Genomic DNA, 19,501 nt, shown 5'->3' on the forward strand with positions numbered 1-19,501 from the left:
GATGCCTACCTGATTTGCGCATGTACGTTTGGTTACTGAAAGTGCACATGACTGAGAGCCTGATCCCATCGACAACAGTAGGCATTGGATCAGGCCCCGCTCCTGGTAACTGGCATTCACAGTTGCTTGATCTAGATGTGCGGTCATTATAATTGTACACATAAATGGTTCCATTATTTGGGAGTCAAGGGCAGGGACTTGGTAGAGAGCTGGAAAAAGGTACTGTGAGGCCTAGCTACTACAATGATGGCTTCTTTGGAAATTCCAGAGGTTAACAGATACGGATGGAAGGGCAATGAGTATATAGCAGGGGTCACAGTTAGGGATTCTCCTGTTAATGATTGTTTTTGCCATGTAGATCAAGTGCGATACTTTTCCTCCTTCCCTGCTTAAACCGTCTCTCCTGCACCCCCTTAAACCAAAGAATATGTGGATTCATTGAAGTGTCTGTGAACGCTTTCAACTTTGAGGGTGTTTGGTTCAAAGCGTTCAAGACATAGAATCATGGAAATATAGGGCTGGAAGCAGAGATGATCCATGCCTATCAATAGTGTGTGTGTGGGGGGGGGGGGGGAGGGGGGAGGACAGAGTGAGGGTAGCCAGCTTCAGCAGCATTACTAAGCATGCTCAGTCCGTATGAGCATGCTCAGTACAAGCCAAGAAGCAAATCTGGGGGAGCACGTGACCATGCATGCCCATCACCTCTGACTGGAATGGACTTCATGAGTTCAAGAGCTCATCAAGTCCCGGCCCCTGTGCAGAGGTAGGACCAAATAAAGCTAGCTCACTCCTAACAGGTTTTAGCCAACATATTCTTAGAAACCTTCAGTGATGGGAATTTCACAACATCCCTTGGTAGCCTATCCCAGTACTTAACTATCCTTATAGCGAGAAAGTTTCCTCTAATATCTAACTTAAATCTCCCTGAGTAATTAAGCTAATTACTTCTTGTCTTATCTTCAGTGAACATGGAGAACAATTGATCACAGTTCTCTCTAAAGCATTTGAAGACTGTTATTGGGTCCCCCTCAGTCTTTGTTTCACAAGATTAAACATGTCCGGTTTTTTTAACCTTTCCTCATAGGTCACCTTTTCTAAATCTATGATCGTTTTTGTTGCTGTCTTCTGACTCTCTCCAATTTGTCCACATCTTCCTAAAATTGTGGTGCCCAAAACTGGACACAGTACCCCATCTGAGGCCTCACCAATGCCAAGAAGAGCAGGACAGTTGCCTCCTGTGTTTTAGACTTTGTCTACAGAAGCGCTTTTGTGGGTAAAACTTTTGTCATCTAGGGGTGTGAAAAAAACACCCCCCAACTGATATAAGTTTCACCAACAAAAGTGCCGGTATAGAGAGCGCTATGTCAGCGGGAAATGCACTCCCAGCAACACGGCTATCACTGTTCATTGGAAGTGGTTTAATTATGCCGGCAAGAAAGCTCTCTCCCGCTAGCATAGAGCGGTTACACGGGAGACCTGATAGTAGTACAGCTGCAGCGGTACAGCTGTGCCAATGTAAGGTCTGTAGTGTAGACGTAGCCCTACATACAACACTTGTCTTAATACATGCCAGAATTATATTAGTCTTTTTCGCAACTGAATCATTGCTAGCTCATATACAATTTGTGATTGACTATAACCCCAGATCCTTTTCAACAGAACCACCACCTTTTTGTAGTTGTGCATTTGATTTTTCCTTCCTGAGTGTAGCACTTCACATATGTCTTATTGAATTTCATTTTGTTGAATTCAGACCAATTCTTCAATTTGTCAAGGTCATTTTGCATTCTAATTCTGTCCTCCAAAATGCTTGCAACCTCCCCCAACTTGGTGTCATCTGCAAATTTTGTAAGCATACTCTCTATTCCATTATCCAGGTCATTAATGAAAATATTGAATGGTACCGGAGCCAGGACAGACCTCTATGGGATCCCACTAGACATGTCCTCCCAGTTTGACTGTGAATCATTGATAACTACTCTCTGAGTATGCTTTTTCAACCAGTTATGCACTATAGTACTTTCCTTTAGTTTGCTTAGGAGAATGTAATGGGGGACTGTGTCAAAAGCCTTACTAAAATTAAGATATATCACATCTACTGCCTTCCCCCATCCATTAGGCCAGTAACCCTGTCAAAGAAGGAAATCAATCACCCAACGATGAATTTGTAAGCACCTAGAGGATAGTTTAATAATTTGTTCCAGTATCTTTCTGGTTATTGAGGTTAGGTTGACTGGTCAATAATTCCCCAGGTCCTTTTTGTTCTCCTGAGACCAAAGAGCCAGCTACCCAATTTGAATCCAGATCATGACTTTTCTGAGTTTAGGAGTGCAAGGAATCAGGGGTGTTGCAGGGAGCTAATAACTGTAAGGTAAGATACCAAGGAATTTCTATTGGGTCAACTAGTTCATAAAAAAAAAAAAAAAAAAAAAAAAAATGTTTTGCCAAAACTGGAGTTTTATCCCAGATTATAATTTTTCCTGCTGAATGGGTTAAAATCTTGTGATTATATTGCCAAAATGTCTGTGCTGTAAAACAATGCATACTTAGTGTTTCTGCCAAAAGTAGTAGTAAAGATTCAGTCAAATAGTGGAGCTTTGACTACAGACACGTATGCAATGGGTTTGGCACTGGCCCATATTCTGTTCTCAGTTACACTGGTGTAACTCTGAAGTAACTCCATTGACTCTTTTAGAGTTACTCCACATTAACAAGACTTCACTCTAGTACCGTCGGTCAAGTCGAAATATTTCATTGTATGCTGTAGAATACTTAACTCATCTATTTTTAAATGTAGTAAAATCAGATTCTTGTCTCTCTGAAGGATCTTAGAGCACTTTGCCAACACCTGTTAATGAGACCTCATGACATCTCTGTGCATAAAGTCTTGCCCATTTTGCAAATGAATAAAATGAGACACAGAGGAGTATGTAAAATTTACCTAGGATCACCAAGAAAATCCATGGCAGAATTGGGACTAGAACTCACAGTCCTGCCTCCCAACCTCCTGATCTAACCACTTGGACTATAAAATAGCCATCATGAAGCTTTAACATGTCAGCTAATCCTGTGGATGTTAATGTTCCAAAATTAAAAGATTAACCAATTGGACAGGGATTTGCCACTCAGAATGATTCCTTTTTTGTTGAAGAAATTGTACACGTACCAGAACAGGGACAGGAAATGCTAGTGCAAGCCATAGAGCGGGGATGCATCATCCCCCGTGCTGAACATTAAAGGCTTCTAAAAAATTAGAAAAACAGCATGTCAGTGAGTCTGCTGCGAGAAATTCCCCACAGCACTTGTAATACAGCTTCCAGACAGTCTCAGCACACCAGTGCATACAGCAGCAACAGAAAACCAGGTACCTGTTCCACTTGCCTTTCAGCACGCTGACTTTTGAGTCTGAAGACTTTCCTGTTTAGCAGGCGTCTATTCCCTTTGGGCTTCTGCTAGTGCTTTCAGCACCCACACGCTCAAAGCTATCCAAGCACATTTCAAAGGACTCCATCGCTGTGATGTTTAGGACCTTTTCCAAGAGCGAACGGCAGACTTACAGCAAAGTGACTCTGACCTCGTAGACTGAATAAAAGACCCTGTGAGTGGAGGCCTCTCTCTGCTTCCCAGGTGTTCAGAAGAGTTTGCACTGCACAACAGAAGCTTAATTGCTCCCATTGCCACTTGGCTTGATCTAGGGTTTATATACTCAGCTGTGACAAATCTAGGTGCTGAAGAATGAACATTGAAGCTGTTTTAATAGGGATTTATAGGAAGGGTTTTTTTTGGGGGGGGGAAGGTCTATTAGTGCCCTGCCATCGGCCAGATCCTCAGCTGGTCTAAATCGGCATTGTTCTATTGAAGTAAATGGAGCTGTGCTGGTTTACCCCAGCTAAGGCTCTGGCCCATGGTGTTTACATTTGTTTTTGTTTTATACACCGAGCTACTGTGCTGTGGAATTTTGCTGACAGCGCCATTATTTATAATCTTGTCCAGGCTTTAAAGCAGAACATTCTGTGTCTTTATGTGCTGGCTTTGTTTGAAAACACCTTTCCAATGAGAAGATTTAAGGCCTTATTCCATTCCACAATCCAGGTTTGGATCCCTTGTCGTTTGAGCTGGCATTTCTGGTGATACCTAGTTGGATGATTTGGTTTCTGTTCCCAAATTAAGGGTCCGGTTGTACCATCCAAAAAAATAATGTTTAAGCAGAAGTCTCCACTGAAGTCAATGAAAAGTTCTGCTTGTTTTTTTTGTTTTAAATATGTCAGTGGCACTTTGCTGGCAGAAAGAGGAACAGCTGCTTTTTTTGTGTGTGACGTATGTTTAAGGTTCAGATTGTGGCCCCCTAGATCTGCTTGTGGTGGCGGTTCTCCATGCATAATTACTCTCCTTCACACAGCAGGAAGGTTCCAGCATCACCATTTCCCCATTTCAGAGCCCTAGCCTGGAGGTCCACAGGGGACAGATAGAGTGAGCCATCAGAGGTCACAGCCAGAGCAGGGGTACAGCTCCCCCTACAAGGATGACCTTGGCTTCTAACAGGTTTGGAGCTGCTTTTTTCCACTGGAGATGGAGTAAATCCTGCCCCTCTGCGGTGCTGACGAAATAATCTGCAGTAGAGAATCCACACAAAAGAAGTCCCCTCCCACAGTTTTAAGGAAGGGACAACCTGGTGCTTAAATTGCAGTAAATCTGTCCAAATGTTTGGCGTTGGCTACAATTCTTGCAGGTATATATAGTAAACTGTCTCCTCAGCTTTCTTTGATAGACAGGCTAGAGAGGAACCTCTGTCCTCTGCACCTGTCGTTGAATGAAATCTTCTAGCGCAGTGGTTCTCAACCAGGGGTACACGTAGGTCTTCCAGGGGGTACGTCAACTCATCTAGATATTTGTCTAGTTTTACAACAGGCTGCATAAAAAGCACTAGCGAAGTCAGTACAAAAAATTTCATGCAGACAAAGACTCGTTTATACTGCTTTATTTACTATATACTGAAATGTAAGTACAATATTTATATTCCAATTGATTTACTTTATAATTATATGGTAAAAATGAGAAAGTCAGCCATTCCTCAGTGATAGTGTGCTGTGACACTTCTGTATTTCTAAGTCTGATTTTGTAAGCAGGTAGTTTTTAAGTGAGGTGAAACTTGGGGGAGCAAGACAAATCAGGCTCCTGAAAGGGGCACAATCGTCTGGAAATGTTGCGATCCACTGTTTTAGTGCACTGCTAGGCAAATTGTAGAACAGAGCTGGAGCGAGCCATCCCCAAGTGGGCCAATAAAGCTAATGCAGCGCAGCGCAAGTCTGCAGAGACACCTAGCCCAGGGACATTATTCTGCTAGATGGATCAATATAAGCCAGAGTTTCAGGAGTTTACATTAGAAGGCATATCGTTTATTCACAGCGGGTCAAATCATGAGGTTCTCATTTAAGTCTTAGTCAGGCAAACTGCCAATAGCTCAAGCGGGAGTTTTTCTTGAGTAAAGAGTGAATAAAAATCCAAAGAAAGTCTTCAGGATTTAGCTGAGTGTTCACACATTCCCTAAACCAGTAATATCCGTTGTTAGGGGAAATGAGGTAAGTGACAGAGTTACTGTCCTTATGGCGGGCGACAGGAGAGGCTAACGTTCCCATGTTGTAATTCCCTGGTTCAGCGACTGCCTCAACAATAGATTACAAAATGAGAGAGGACAAAGAGTTCTCAGTCAGATTTGTAGATTTCAGCTGCACACTGATTGGGTTCCGAGGAATCGCCAACTGAACAACAAATAAGAGAATTATTCACCAGTACTAACAAGCTAGTGGCCTTAGTTACAATCATTTGGTTTCTGTGTTTTAACTAGTTCTTCTTGGGGGCTGCAATCAGAGCTTAATATCTAGGCTATGTGAATTAAAACATGAAGTCAATGGGAATTGCAGGTGCTAGCAGATCTCTCTCAGCCGTTCTAATCTAGATCTGTTGTTTTCTGCACATACAGTGTTTGATCCACAAGACTTGTCACTGTATGGGTCTGTGTGCAGTGACCATCACGGGTCAGAACAGGGCCCCATCCAAACCACTTGTAACAGCAAGATTCCACACTCTCATAAAGCCAGCTTCCAGGCTGAGCTATGGCGCAACCTGCAGTGCTTCGGTGTTGTGCAAAAAGACAAGCTAAATTGCAGCAGTACACTGTGTTATTACGAGGAGTGTGTTTTTGTGAATGAGCCCTTCTCTGGGCTGTTGATGCATTCAGCTAGCTTGCTGTCTAAGCTACCCAGGATGCAGTAAATGAGTGATGGGTCCAGAGAACGTTTGTGCACCAACAGCTGTCAGGCAAAATGACTAAATCTACTGCGTAATGGAAGCAATAGCAATAATGGCTTCAGATTTAAAAATAAACGCCTCCTCTTTGCTCCTGCATTCAGTTAAGATAAGTGTTTTGCATTTGTCTCTAGCAGATGCAGCTCATTACTGGTGACAATGTTCTTCTTTACTGGCATTTTCTCTGAGTAGGACTTTTACAGCTACAACAAAACAGTGGGAGAGCCCAAAACTGAATCCCATGCCTGGGTTCTTGTGCCTCTCCACCCCAAAGCTGGCTGTGATTAAATCAAGTCCTGGATAAGTGGCATATTAGGATCCTTTGAGATGAAAGACACTGCCTGAAATTTGCCTGATTATTTCTCTCCAGTTGTAAACGTTCTCCCTATTGTTACTTTAACTAAAACGTGTTTGCCTAAAAGGATTACATCTGCAAGAAAAATGTAAAGATTAGCTTCCTGGGAAGAGTGGGTTAAAATTAGTGCCAAACTGAGAAAAAAGTACCTAGATACAACAAAAACATGCAGTAAAATGGCCTTTAAAACACTGCACAGTTTAAACACAGATGTGCAAGCTTCTTTGGCAACGTGCTATGTATCTTAGAGAATATAGCGTCACTATTAAATGCATGGGTAAGTACATTTTAATGAACACTAAAGTCACTCATGTAATGGACAGAGTATAAGCCAACCGGTGGGCATATTGAGGAACTTGTGTTGCCCCCTTCCCAAAACAATACTGTTGGTTGTTGGGCTTTTGAGACTGCAGTGCACAGAGATTGCTTTGTTCTCTGAATTCTCTTATTTATCTGATCGCAATCCATAAAGAAACTGACTTTTTTTTTTTTTTTTTTTTTTTGACTCAAGCGGCTTTTTCGCTGTTTCATCTGAACTCACGGGGGAATAATAAATGCATGAACCGATAACGCCGGGGGTCATGAAACAGCTGTGAAAGGGTGGATATTGCCAGGGCTTTTCAAACTCTCTGTGAGGATAATCACTGCACTTGAAAAAAAGTGGTTCTTGCTGTAAAGTTATGTTATAAGACAGGAGAAACAATCCCTTTCTGGCAGAGTTACAGGACTGGAGCTAAACTGCCCAGAAACTCAGCAAAAGGACCAAAGCGTGAGCCAAAAGGGCCTGGTTGCGACCTACTGAAGAGCAATTCCTGAAACAGGCAGGTCCCATTTGATCTTTAAAATAAAACAAAACAAAAAAACTTGAGCCAATCCAATACGTTTAAGTGAAACATGCAGGAGCAGCTGCATCTGTGTTCTCAAAGTCTCTGTCTTGTTTTAAGCATCTGCATCTGGAAAGAAGCTATGGGGGGAGCCTGTGCCTGGAGCCGGACAGCCCAGCACTGGAAAACTGCACTGGGAGCCACAGTGCCAGTACCAACTGCGCCACCTACAGGACAGCGCTAGAATTTCAGCTCTTCTGCCTCCCCCGTTGGAAGGGCATTGGATTTCCACAGGGTAAGGATTGCCAGCCGCCCAGAGGGGTTTGCAAATTGTACCTCTTGCCTCCTCCCTGGACTCTGCAGACAGGGCGAGGTCGGGGTACTCAACAGCATCATCGCTGTGCACTGAGGGGCACACGCTGTGTTACATTGCAGTGGACGCCTGCTGTTGGTGATTTTCCTTTATGGGGAAAGGGGTTTTGTATTGTTTGTGGCTGGAAGTGGGCCCCAAATTCAAGAGCTGAAAATTCCTTTTCTGGGGGTTCAAAATGCACTCCCAGAACGACCATTTGCAGATGGCCCCTTAACTTGGTAATGGGCTGAATCGAAATCCTTGACAGCAGAACTATTATCAGTTTGGGATGCGCTCTAAATCCAGATCCAAACACTCCAGCTTCCTCCATTGCCCTCTCTTAATTTGCCATGTCTGCCATACCAAAGCTGCAGCTATTGCTCCATCACTGCCCTCTGGCTTCAGGGAACACACAAATGCACAGAAGGACATCTTTAACACCCCCCCCCCCTGCTTTCACCCCCACATCATTTATCATTTCCTTATGAGAATGGACTCCAGCAAAGTCCTGTGACCACTTGTGGGGCGCTATTGCTACTTGGTACCTTTTTTATACACATAGGTGCCGTGAAAGGGAACCCCCCCCCCCGGGAGTCCATTAAAAGAGAGCGAGAATAAGGAACTTGCAGTTTAAGATCTTACAGAAAGCAGGCTAGTTTACTTCCACTAGCGGCTTCATGAAAAACAGACACCCCTGTAAGGGCAAAGAGGCTTCTACCTGAAAGTACTACTCTATAATCCTGATTTAGGCCAAACTCCTATAATAAGCTTCTGAGACTGGGCTGAGTTCTGGAGATTGGCATAAAACCCTGAATTAGGTTCATCTCCCAGTTCAGAGCAAGCACCTGAGCTACACCAAACTTCCCCAGGCTAGTGAGCTTCTGAGTTGTGCTACACACCCAGCCTGAAGCAAGCACCTGAACTATACAGTAAACAAAACTCCCTGCTCCCAAACGCCTCACAGCTAAAACAGAAAATAAGCTCCCAAATTGGAGTGAGAGCGAGAGCCCCGGACACACACTTTATAGTCTCTTAGCCCCACCCCTGATTAGTTTTGGCTAATCAATCCCCTCCACCTGTCCCAAAATGGAGTTTCACAGCTAGCATTAACCTCTCCCAGCACCTAAAAAAACTCCCCAGTATGTTACTCCATGTCAAAATGCCACAGCCTCTGTGTTGATCCAAACAAGGGCCATTCCTGCAGCATGCATCCCGCTGTAGGGTTCTCTGTATTGCCAACCCAAGGGTTCAAAAAATCAGGCTCCAAATGACTATGAGATGCTCAATAATAATAAAGGCTTTCCTTTTATTTGCCTTCTGGTTTTTAAACCATCAGGGTTTGTGTTTTCCAGTTTCTCTCAGCAACCATGAGGGCAGAGACTTTTTTAAAATGAAAGGTGGGATTCTCATGCAGGAATAATTGTGGCATTCAGATGAGATGAGAAAAGATCCCTGGTGTCAAGGGGGAAGGGAGGAATGCGATGGTGAGACCCTCTCATCACAAGAACAAAAGAGGATAATGCCCCATTAGTTTCAGGCAGCTCTTCCACTCAGTATGTGACTAAGGACTCTACCTCCTATCTCTTCTCTGCCCTTAGCTGTGAAGTACGTCCGGGACCAGAGTTCCTCACCAGATCCTACCTGTTTTACTCCAATCGCTTGTTCAAGGCCTATCAGTTCTACTACTGGGACCCCTCCTGCTGCAATCCTTCCTACTCCCTGGTCATCAAAGGCAAAGTCAGGCTGCGTCAGGCCTCCTGGATCACCCAAGGGGCTACCGAGGCAGACTACCACCTGCACAAAGTGGGTATTGTTTTCCACAGCCAGAGGGCCATGCAGGAGATTTCTGCCCGGATCAATCAGACGTCAGGAGGGGGCTGCAGTGGATTCTTACCAGCTGGACGGTCCTGGGCTCCTGGAGTCCTCTACGAGCTGTTGAGTGCCAAGGAGGGGCGGGATTGCACCGCAGCCCTGGGCTTTGCCATGCACGAACTCAGCCTGGTGCGGGTGGAGAAGCATTACCAGTCCCTGCTGCACGCTCAGCTGAGTGGCAGCAGGGCAGTGGAGGAGCTGTACCTAGGGGACATTCACACCAAGTGGTCGGAGAGGCTCCATTATCGACCGACAGGGTATCAACGCCCTTTGCAGAGCGCCGTGGTAAGAACATCACTTACTCCTGGGCCACATAAAAAAATGGAAGTACAGCTTCCCCTCTGCCCTTTCTTTTTCGATGCACGTCTGTCTGCAGCCCGTATAAAGACAGGTCTCCTCAGTATTATAACGATACAGACAGAGTTGGTGGGCAGAGACCCTGGCTTAGAAAAGACAAAATTGTGTATTGTGCAAGGTGCTGGTTGTGGGGCATAGCCACAGACATAGATGCTCAGTTGTATGTAAATCTGGCTCTTCCCCTTACTGAGCATGTGGCCTTGAAGCTAGCCTGGACAAAGCAACATAGAAAACATAATATAGGGAACAGTTCTCCACTGGCAGTGGCACGGAACTAATAGATTTTCTTTACCCACTGTGTTTTCACTAGAAATGCAGTTGCAAATCCTGTACTGATGTTAAGTCCCACATCATTATATGCTCTGTGTACTGTTGTTTGTCTTGCATCCCTCATCTTAGTTCTTTGTCCTGTCCTTCAGGTTGAAAGAGGAATGAGGAAAGAAGCATCTTCCATTAAATCATTATTCCACAATTTAATGCCATTAGAGGGGAAATTACCCTGAATACAATTATGTTATTATACAGAAATCACGTCAAATCAACATAAATAAAATTATACAGCAGACGTGCTTTATTTTTATTTTTTGCTAGTAGGTTGGTTTATTTCCAAGAAAAAAAAGTATTATTTAATCTAAAGCATAACTAATCAATTCTGAAATGTGATTGAGCAGCGAGATAGGGCAAAAACCAAACCAAAACAAACCACTTATGAACATTACCAGATGGAACAGGATTAAATCAAATGAAATACTTTATTTGGGGGAAGGTTTCCACCTTGTGATACTGCAACACCTGGAATTTAAGAGAGAAAAAGAAAAACACAAAATAACAAACCTCCAAGTAACAAGCTGTGTTATCTTGGGCCAAGACCATGTCCATGATCTAAATCAGATGGTAAACATAAACGTTTTTAAAAATTAATTTAAAACCAAACCTAATATAATATAAATTCACTCTCTAAATGTAGTGCTGTAATTAATCAGCAAACAGCTCTATAAAACTCACCACTTAGGGATAATCAGAAGCTGCCATACATTAGAAATAACTTCATGTGACTGGTTTAGACAAGTAAGATTTTTGGCTTCACAATATTAATTTTGTTGGACACAGCCTTCTCTTTTAATTAACTAACGTGCAACGTTAGCCTGCACTAGCAAGAGATTCATACAACTTTGCTGATGTCATGATCTGCAGGTCTCAAACCCAGATCCAGGAGATGCCTGAAGGGGAGTTAATCATGTGCCAGCCCTCCACCTGTCAATTTACTGTTCTCAGTTAGAGGTAGGGCTCCTGGAAGCCTAACTCAGCTGGAAGACTCTACCCTGAGCCCTGATTGGTGGAACACCAGAGCTCCTGATTGGCCTGCTCCCCCTACTTAAGACAGAAGGCAGCCCAGGAAGTTGTCTGTAGAACTGGGCTCTGAACTACTCATTCACTTGCTGCTACCGACTCCTGTTTTCTGATCCTGGTTTCCTGACTTGGCTTGGTTTCTGACTCTTGGTTCCTGACTTGATCTCTTGGTTCTGAACCCTGGCTGATGTGGGAACCTGGCTTCTTGCCTTATGCTAACCAATAGGCATGGCAACCTACTTCCTTGTCCTGACAGTTAGGAGCTACTTTTTAACTTGCTATGGGGAAAAAATACTCTTACTTCCTTAAATCTTTAACTGTTTTACAGAAACCCACTCTCTTCAAATTACCTTCCATTATCAAAGAATTTCCTGTCTACAGAGAATGTATGTATTTGCCAACTTCTGGGATTATTTAGTAATAATGTACTGTGTACTGTCAACACTCATTAGTGTGACAGTAGCAGTAAAGTGAGCTGAAAATGACTAAATTACAGTAGACTCCAATAATTGTGCATGTAAATTACCCACCCTACTGTTAATTACTGAGTTATTTAATCTTGTTCCATGCAAACAGTTCAGTAAAGATTAGCTATGATTTTAGAAAATAATCAAATGCTATAAAAAGTCATCATATACTGGCACTTTTCCATATGAAATATAGGAAAAGGTTTCAACTTTGTACAAAGCTCTTAGAATTAGATTGGACATACGACTGGTTTGACAGAATTTTGGGCAGTGCTCAGACATCATGGGGGCCCTTCAAAATTAAACACGTGTTGGTTGAATCCATGCTTTTCATAGAGTTTAAAACCAAAAGATGATGTTTTTTATACTGGGTTTCATGGACTCTTCTAGGAGATGGCAGCACCATTTCTTAGCCATTTTTCTGTGAGCCTCCACAGTGTGTTGGCTTTTCTGGCACCATCTGAATGGATACAAAAATGTACAGGTCTATTTGACAACTCCCAGCAGCACCAGGGACTGACTGAATAACAGTAATTGGTGGCATTTTCTTTATGTCCAAGCCTTGTCTAAATTTTCACCAGACACATGGTAATGAGGGGGGCTGTTGTGGGAGCAAAACACATGGTAATGTGGGGGTGCTGGGCCCTGATCCTAAACTCAAATATTCACAGAAATCTTGCAGTGAAAAGCCTGTGAAAGAAAACAAGGGCATTCCAAAAGGGCAACCATTTATCCTGCTTGCAGCACTCCTCTTGGACCAACTTCTGCTCTGAGGTGCATGCACGGCTCCCACTGGCCTTCAATAAAAGCCAGGTGCTCATCGCCAAAGACAGAATTTGACCCTTCCTTTTTTTCCCAAGCTCCCCTTGCATAGCACCACGGGGAACCTGACCAGACCTTTATCTTACAAAACTGCTTGGACACATTGGGCCAAATTCATCACTGATGCAGCCCCCTGGACCTAAGTGAAGTTGCACCGGGGATGGAGATTGGCCTGTTGTTTAAATACTTCGAAGGGGGTTCGTGTTGAATAGTTTCATTTACTTTTAATTTCTGTTTGCCTCCAACAGCATCACGTGCATCCTTGCCCCGCTTGTGGGATTATATACAGATCTGACGAACACCATCCGCCTATACTACCAGCTAAAGCCGAGCTGCCTATGCAGTTAAGTGGCAGGTGGGTGAGTGTTCAGTGCGAAATCCGGCCAGCGGTGCTTTTCCTTACCAGGTACTTCATATTTCATAGCACCAATCACACCTGGGAAGGGTACTATTATCACTACTCTGACCCGCTCTGCAAGCAGCCTACTTTCACCATCTATGCCTCCGGGCACTACACCAAGGGCGTCCCATCCTCCAAAGTGAGAGGAGGCACAGAGCTGGCATTTAAAGTGACCTCTGCTCGGGTTACACCAATGGATCAGGTGACAGCGACTATGCTAAACTCCTCGGAACCAGGGAGCTGCGGGGAGACTGGCTGCTGGAGCATTGGGATGGAGCAGGATATAACGCTGACCAATGGGTGCCTGGCTTTGGGCATCAAGCTGCCCCACACAGAGTATGAACTCTTTAAAATGGAGCAAGACACGAAAGATCGCAGCTTGCTGTTCATCGGCGAAAGGCCCACAGATGGATCCAGCCCTGACAGACCTGACAAGCGGCCCACCTCATACCAGGCACCTCTTATTCAGTGTGCTGGGGCTCCAGGCGTCTTTTCTAGACACATCAGTCCACGCTACCTGGGAAATGAGGATAGTAACGGGAATGAAGCACTAAAGCCTTTGCCTGTGGCCTTTTTATTATCACTTATGGCAATGCAGTTTTTAAGATGGGACTAGATGACTCCAGCTGTTTTCTCAGGTGCAGCACAGAATTCAGACACCCTGGGTGTGAAGACAATTTTATATCCTCTTTAAATAAGCACATCTGGAATCAGCTTTGCTTAGATTCTGCACACATTAAACACAAAATGGACAAAGCATGGTTTTCCCTGCATAACATGCCTGATTATGTACTATGTGCACTGAGCATATATCTCCTAATTGACCTCCTTTGTTGGGCATAAATCTAATGTAGTGACATGAACATGGTGCAAATTGTCAGGTAATTTAGCAATACTAAAAAGACATGTTAAATTAGAACTGCTGATTCTAGCCTTCAGCATTCGTAAGATATAATTGAGGTCTCTATTCACCCAGGTCAAATTTCCAAAGCTTTGACTGCTCAGTCTGTCTGAAACTAAGATCCCCCCTCCCCGCTCATTCTCCTTCCCCGCTCATATGGCTGGCTTTGGCAAGAGTTCTGGATCAGTCACAGAAAACGATACCTTGTCAGGTTAGAAATATCTATATTCTATCTCTGCCAGTTAGAGTGTGTACACACACTACTTAGGAGAGAGGACATATAAAAATGTAGAGTGGATCACTTTCCACACCCCTCTCAAGGTTTCCTTGAGACGCTCAATTAACCATGCTCAGAGAAACCAGCTCGCAGTAGTAGAGGAAGGGCTCTCAGTGGCAGATTGATGCCATCCTTGCAACTTACAATTTGCAAGCTCTACTTTCTTGTGTGTATTTTAGCTTTCCCAGCCAGTTATTCCTGGGCTCTGATAGTCCCAGTTGGCTGCTGTTCATGAGCTGACAATGGGTCAGAGACAAATGACTCCCCCGTCCCCCCCCTTTTCTTTTGTTACTGCCTTCCCCATGTCATATTACACTGCATAAGTGCTGGGGTCATTCTGTTCCACCTCCCCTATTGTCACTTACCCCCAATGTCGTGAGACATGACCAGCCAATTTATGACTGTCCCACTCGCCAGGTATCAGCTGGACACAGGTATAGGTGCAAAGACATTAGACAGCCACAGTTCTCAGACCCTCCGTTACCTCTGTCCTACTTTGGCACATCCCCTTAACAAACGTCATCAGTCCAACTCTGGATCAGATCTCAAATATAAAAATGCCACACCAGTGCAAGGATCTTTGATAAACTGGACTCAGGTAAATTAATGTGAAGGGTGCAGAGGAGACACTATAATCAGACAGCACAGTCAAGTCCTGACTAATTTCTTCCTACAAGAAGGACAAGGTATAGAATTATATTCCCTAGCCTACTGCAGCTAAGAGGTATGTAACTTGGAGAAGACACCTCATGATAGCTAAATCCTCTCCACCTCAACCTGTGTATTTTATTTGAAAAGGGTATTTTTTAACCAACTATGCAATAGCTACATTTTTAATGCTGTATTTATAAAACTGCAGCTGTAGTTAGGGCTTGTCTACACAGGGCCATCTAGGAAACTTAATCCAAATTAGCTCAAGGTGTATCTGAAGTAGATTAGTTAAACTGCATTAAAACCCTCTGTGAACATCCTTATTCAGAATTGAAGTGGCTTTAGTTTAATTCACTTCCAAAAATGAATTAAGATAAACCACATTAAAGCCACTTTAATTCTGAATAACAGCATCCACGCAAGGATTGAATACCATTGAACGAATCAATTTAAAATTCACACCTTTAGATAATTCAACTACATTTTTCTCGGATGGCCTCTGGTAGGCAAGTTCTTAAACAATTTATGGGTTTTATAAGTCTACAGATACATTTTGGGAGTTGTGTACATTAACTAGTGATTCACACACATTTAATAAGCATCTGATCTGATGGTAGTACAAATGATTTTCAGCACAGAAAAATATAATCATGTACATAAATACCTGTACATCTTCCAAAATGCTTTCTCTCTTTAAAGATTTCTGTTTTGATGCCTGCTATAGTACAAGTATCCAAAGTCAAATGCATATATTTAAGAAGAAAGCATGAGAGCTATAGTGCAGTGACAATAAATCATATTTCCTATACTTTTCTCTTGGGTGCAAAGGAAACTTTGCCGTTTGCCCAACTAATCTGCATATCAAAAGAGAAATGGTCATTTTGATATCTCCAAAAAGACATTGCTCCTTTCCTTATTGTGGTTTAAGGATTAAACATTTTAGGTTTGTCTCAGTATATGAAACCTTTTTTTTCAACACTGTTAAATTTCGCAACTCAGGTGACTGATCCAGGAGTCCTGAAATGATGTAGCTAAGAATCAGACATGATATATATGTCCAATTTTTTATTCTCTGCCCCCTTGGACGGAACAGCATCGCCTCACACAATGCTGACACACTGATTCACTAATGGCTTAGAGGAAAGAGTGCTTCTACTTGAATCACCACAACTGTTACCTTCTGCAAAGCCAGAGTTTTGCTTGGTAGCCTCCTTTCCAAAAGTTGGTCAAGTCTGATGCTGTTTTGCTCGTGAGATGTGATGAAGTCATAGCCTGAGCTAGTCAGGGAAGTTCTAAATTCAGGCACAAATATTTACACAATGGAACTTATAATACTATCAATTATACACTTTTAATCTGACTTGGCCATGTGTTCAGATACTATAGCAATGGGTGTGGTATAAAAACCTGGACAAGAACCTGTACTAGGATCTCAGGGATGGTTGCAAGACTGCAATTATATAACAAAGCCATGAAGTAAACATGGTACCATGGCATACGAATGCACTAAAGGAATCTGGTACATAAACAAATTAGTGAAATATTTGTACTAGGCGCGCTTCCAACTAATTCTTGTAGGCTTATCCACCTCATCCTCCAGGAATTCATTGCCAATAAAGTTCAGCAGCATTCCTGTGAAGAGTACATCCAGATCCACCTATCAATACTTGCAGGAGCTATGAGGTTTATCAGCTGTTTGGAGAGAGGCTTTAACCCTTTCCCCACCAAAACCCAGGCAGGAAGCTTTTCACAACTTTTTTCCCTTAAACTTTTTATGAAGGGTGGGGTGGGGAAGCCATGAAGAGATTTCTGCATAAAGGGAAGAAACTTGTAGTGTGTTGGATATAGATTTTGGAAAACCATTCTCAAACTGCTCTGTAGTTCACTGGGAATCAAGGGTGTCTGTTTAGTAAAGGCTCATGGAATCAGGCCTTGAGTTGAATGAAATACTATATTCACAACATTTTAAGGTCAGAAGAGGCTACTAGATTATCTTATGTGACTTCATGTATATCACAGGCCATTACATTTCACTACTGTATTGAGCCTAATAACTTGTATATGGCTAAAGTACATAAAGTATTGCAAGGCATCCAGTCCTGATATGAAGATACGGAGAATTCACCACTTCCTTTGGTAGTTTGTCCTAATGGTTAATCACCTCACTGGTAAAACTATGTATTTAAATTCTATTTGGAATTTATCTAGATTCAGCTTTCAGCACTGTTTCTTATGACTTTTCTGTTAGCAGAATGCTCCAACAGCATTTTCTCCCTGTGCAGGTATTTCTTTTAGACGAACTAAACAGATTGAGCTTTTTCAACTATTTTCTCCAGTCCTCAGATTTATGGCTTTTCTGCACCCACTCCTATTTTTCAAAATCCTTTAAAAAAATGTGGACAGAACTGTACACAGTAATTCAGCATCTACCTCCTCAATATACGGAAGCAAAAATATTTCCTTACTCCTACTCCCTTGTTTCTACTGCCAAGGCTTGTGCTAGAACTTTGTGCCACAACAATACACTAGGAATTTATCATCAGTTGCTTGTCCACTACAATCCATTTTTTTCAGTTTCTGCCTTCCAGGGTAAAGTCCCCCATGTGGTAGGTAGAGCTGGCATTCTTTGTTCTTAGATGTATGGCTGTATTAAAACATGTTGTTTGATTGGGCCCAGATTACCAAGCGAGCCAGCTAGCGCTGTAAATCTGCCCTGTCCTCACCATTTACCACTCTGCCAAACTTTGTGTCACGCACCAGTTTTAGCAACAGCAATTTGAGATTTACTTCCAGATCACTGATGAAAGCGTTGAGGAGCTTTGGGTGTAGCACCCAGCCCTGATGACCACCACTACACTAACAACCCCCCCATGTGATAATTCTTCATTGACAACTACTGTGAGATCTTTCAATTAGCCAGTTAATCCATTTAACAGGTGCTTTATTGATACTGTATAGTGCTTGTTTTTAAAATCATTTGTGTCATGTAGTATTAAGTTAAACACCTTACAAGAGTCTTACAACTACACGGTTACTTTGATCTAGCAAGTCTAATCTCTAAAGACTTAAATAGGCTTTGTTTGACAGGACCTATTTTTCATAAAACTTTGTTGACTGGCATTAATTTATATTCCTATAATTTAATTCATTAATTGAATCCTGTATTAGCTTTTCCATAATTCTGCCCAGGACAGACATCACGCTAACTGATCTACAGTTACTCGTGTTATCTTGCTTGCCCTTTTTGAATATTGGTCCAACTGTATCCCTCTTCCAGGCTTCTGGAACATCCGTCGTAGTCCAAGCTTTATTAAAAATGATTAACAAACCAGATATCTCCTTAAGCCAACATTTAGGAATCTTGGATGCAGTTTATCCAGCACTTGCTAATCAATATCTCTAGCTGTCATAATGAAGTCTAAAAAAATTTCCCCATGTTGGGTACAATACACTGGGTGAGTGTTAGAAAAAGCATTCTTATACAGAAAATGACGTTAGCGAATTACAGGATTCCTTTCTTCTCAAAAGCTGCTTTCAATAGTTTTTTTTTTAAAAATCAGTCATTTAAGAAAAAGCAAGCATTTGAGAAAGTCAGGACATTTCAAAGGGCATTTAGGCACAGAATAAAAGTCCATAGGAGTAAACATCTGTGTCTTTGGGGGAAAAAAAAATGAACCTCTTAAAAACTTTTCATGTGTTAAAATTCTTTGTACATCGCAGCTTTTCTTAAAGATACAAATGCATTTTTTTATTCCTCATGCATTATTAGCCACTTTCTGTATTAACATCTGTTAGTATGCAAAACCATTCATGCCTTCTTATTTTAACAGCATCAGATATTTATTAAAGTTACTTTTCCAAATTCATGTTTTTCCAGTGATATGTGAAAACATTCATCTTGGGCTGAAACGTTCTTAAACTGGGACCCACATTTCTTCCTCACCACTCCAATTAAAAACAATTAGTTTCTTGTCAACTAGCTATCTTTATGCCTTCCATTTAAAAACTGCTTTAGGGTGCGTTTTACATTCTTAGCACTGCCACACGGTTCTCAAATTAAAATCAACCACCAAAAAAAAAAAAAAAAGTTAAAGTAAACAAAACTGGCCTTTCTGGGATCGACTTGTATCACAGTGAACAAAAACCACTACTATTCACATGGTGGCTTTAGCACTTCCTTTGTCAGACAAATTTTACATTGAATATAGACAGCACATAAAATTGAGTTTAAATATTGACAGTGGATACAAAAGTTTGCACAGCTTTCATTGGAACATTACAGAGTAAGTTGAAGGAATGAAGTTGTAAAATGTGCGTATTATGTCTCAAGTTGGAGACCGTGAATATAGGTAACATTTTTCAAAAGCACTTATATGACTTAAGATCTTAACTCCCATTTTCAAGAGACTCGGGCCCTTACAAGCCTCAATCCCATTGATTTTCAGTAAAACACATTCCTAAATGTCTGTTTCTTTTTAAAATGGAACTTGGTTCTGAGTCACTTAGGAGCTTTTGAACATTTTACTAATATTCTCCATTAGGACTAGGGTAGGCACACAGTTTATTA

At 42.2% G+C, this 19,501-nt stretch overlaps 1 protein-coding gene across 2 annotated transcripts in view; it reads left to right on the top strand.

The window, feature by feature from the left end:
- Positions 1 to 19,273, top strand: part of APCDD1L (APC down-regulated 1 like) — a 31,347-nt gene extending 12,074 nt beyond the window's left edge. The window contains exons 2-4 of one of the 2 annotated variants that reach the window (XM_067554169.1): positions 7,606 to 7,780; positions 9,436 to 9,994; positions 12,954 to 19,273. In XM_067554169.1, the coding sequence (XP_067410270.1) occupies positions 7,606 to 7,780; positions 9,436 to 9,994; positions 12,954 to 13,721 (1,502 nt within the window). In that variant the 3' untranslated portion in view covers positions 13,722 to 19,273. Of the gene's footprint in view, positions 1 to 7,605; positions 7,781 to 9,435; positions 9,995 to 11,481; positions 11,803 to 12,953 lie in introns of those variants that run through there. The other variant, XR_010920985.1, reaches the window with a different exon arrangement.
- Positions 19,274 to 19,501: the final 228 nt, after the last annotated feature.

This window comes from Emydura macquarii, unplaced genomic scaffold (assembly GCF_026122565.2).
Source record: "Emydura macquarii macquarii isolate MOO-44397 ecotype Brisbane River unplaced genomic scaffold, CSIRO-AGI_Emac_v2 contig_1483, whole genome shotgun sequence".
In the NCBI taxonomy this organism is placed as follows: domain Eukaryota; kingdom Metazoa; phylum Chordata; order Testudines; family Chelidae; genus Emydura; species Emydura macquarii.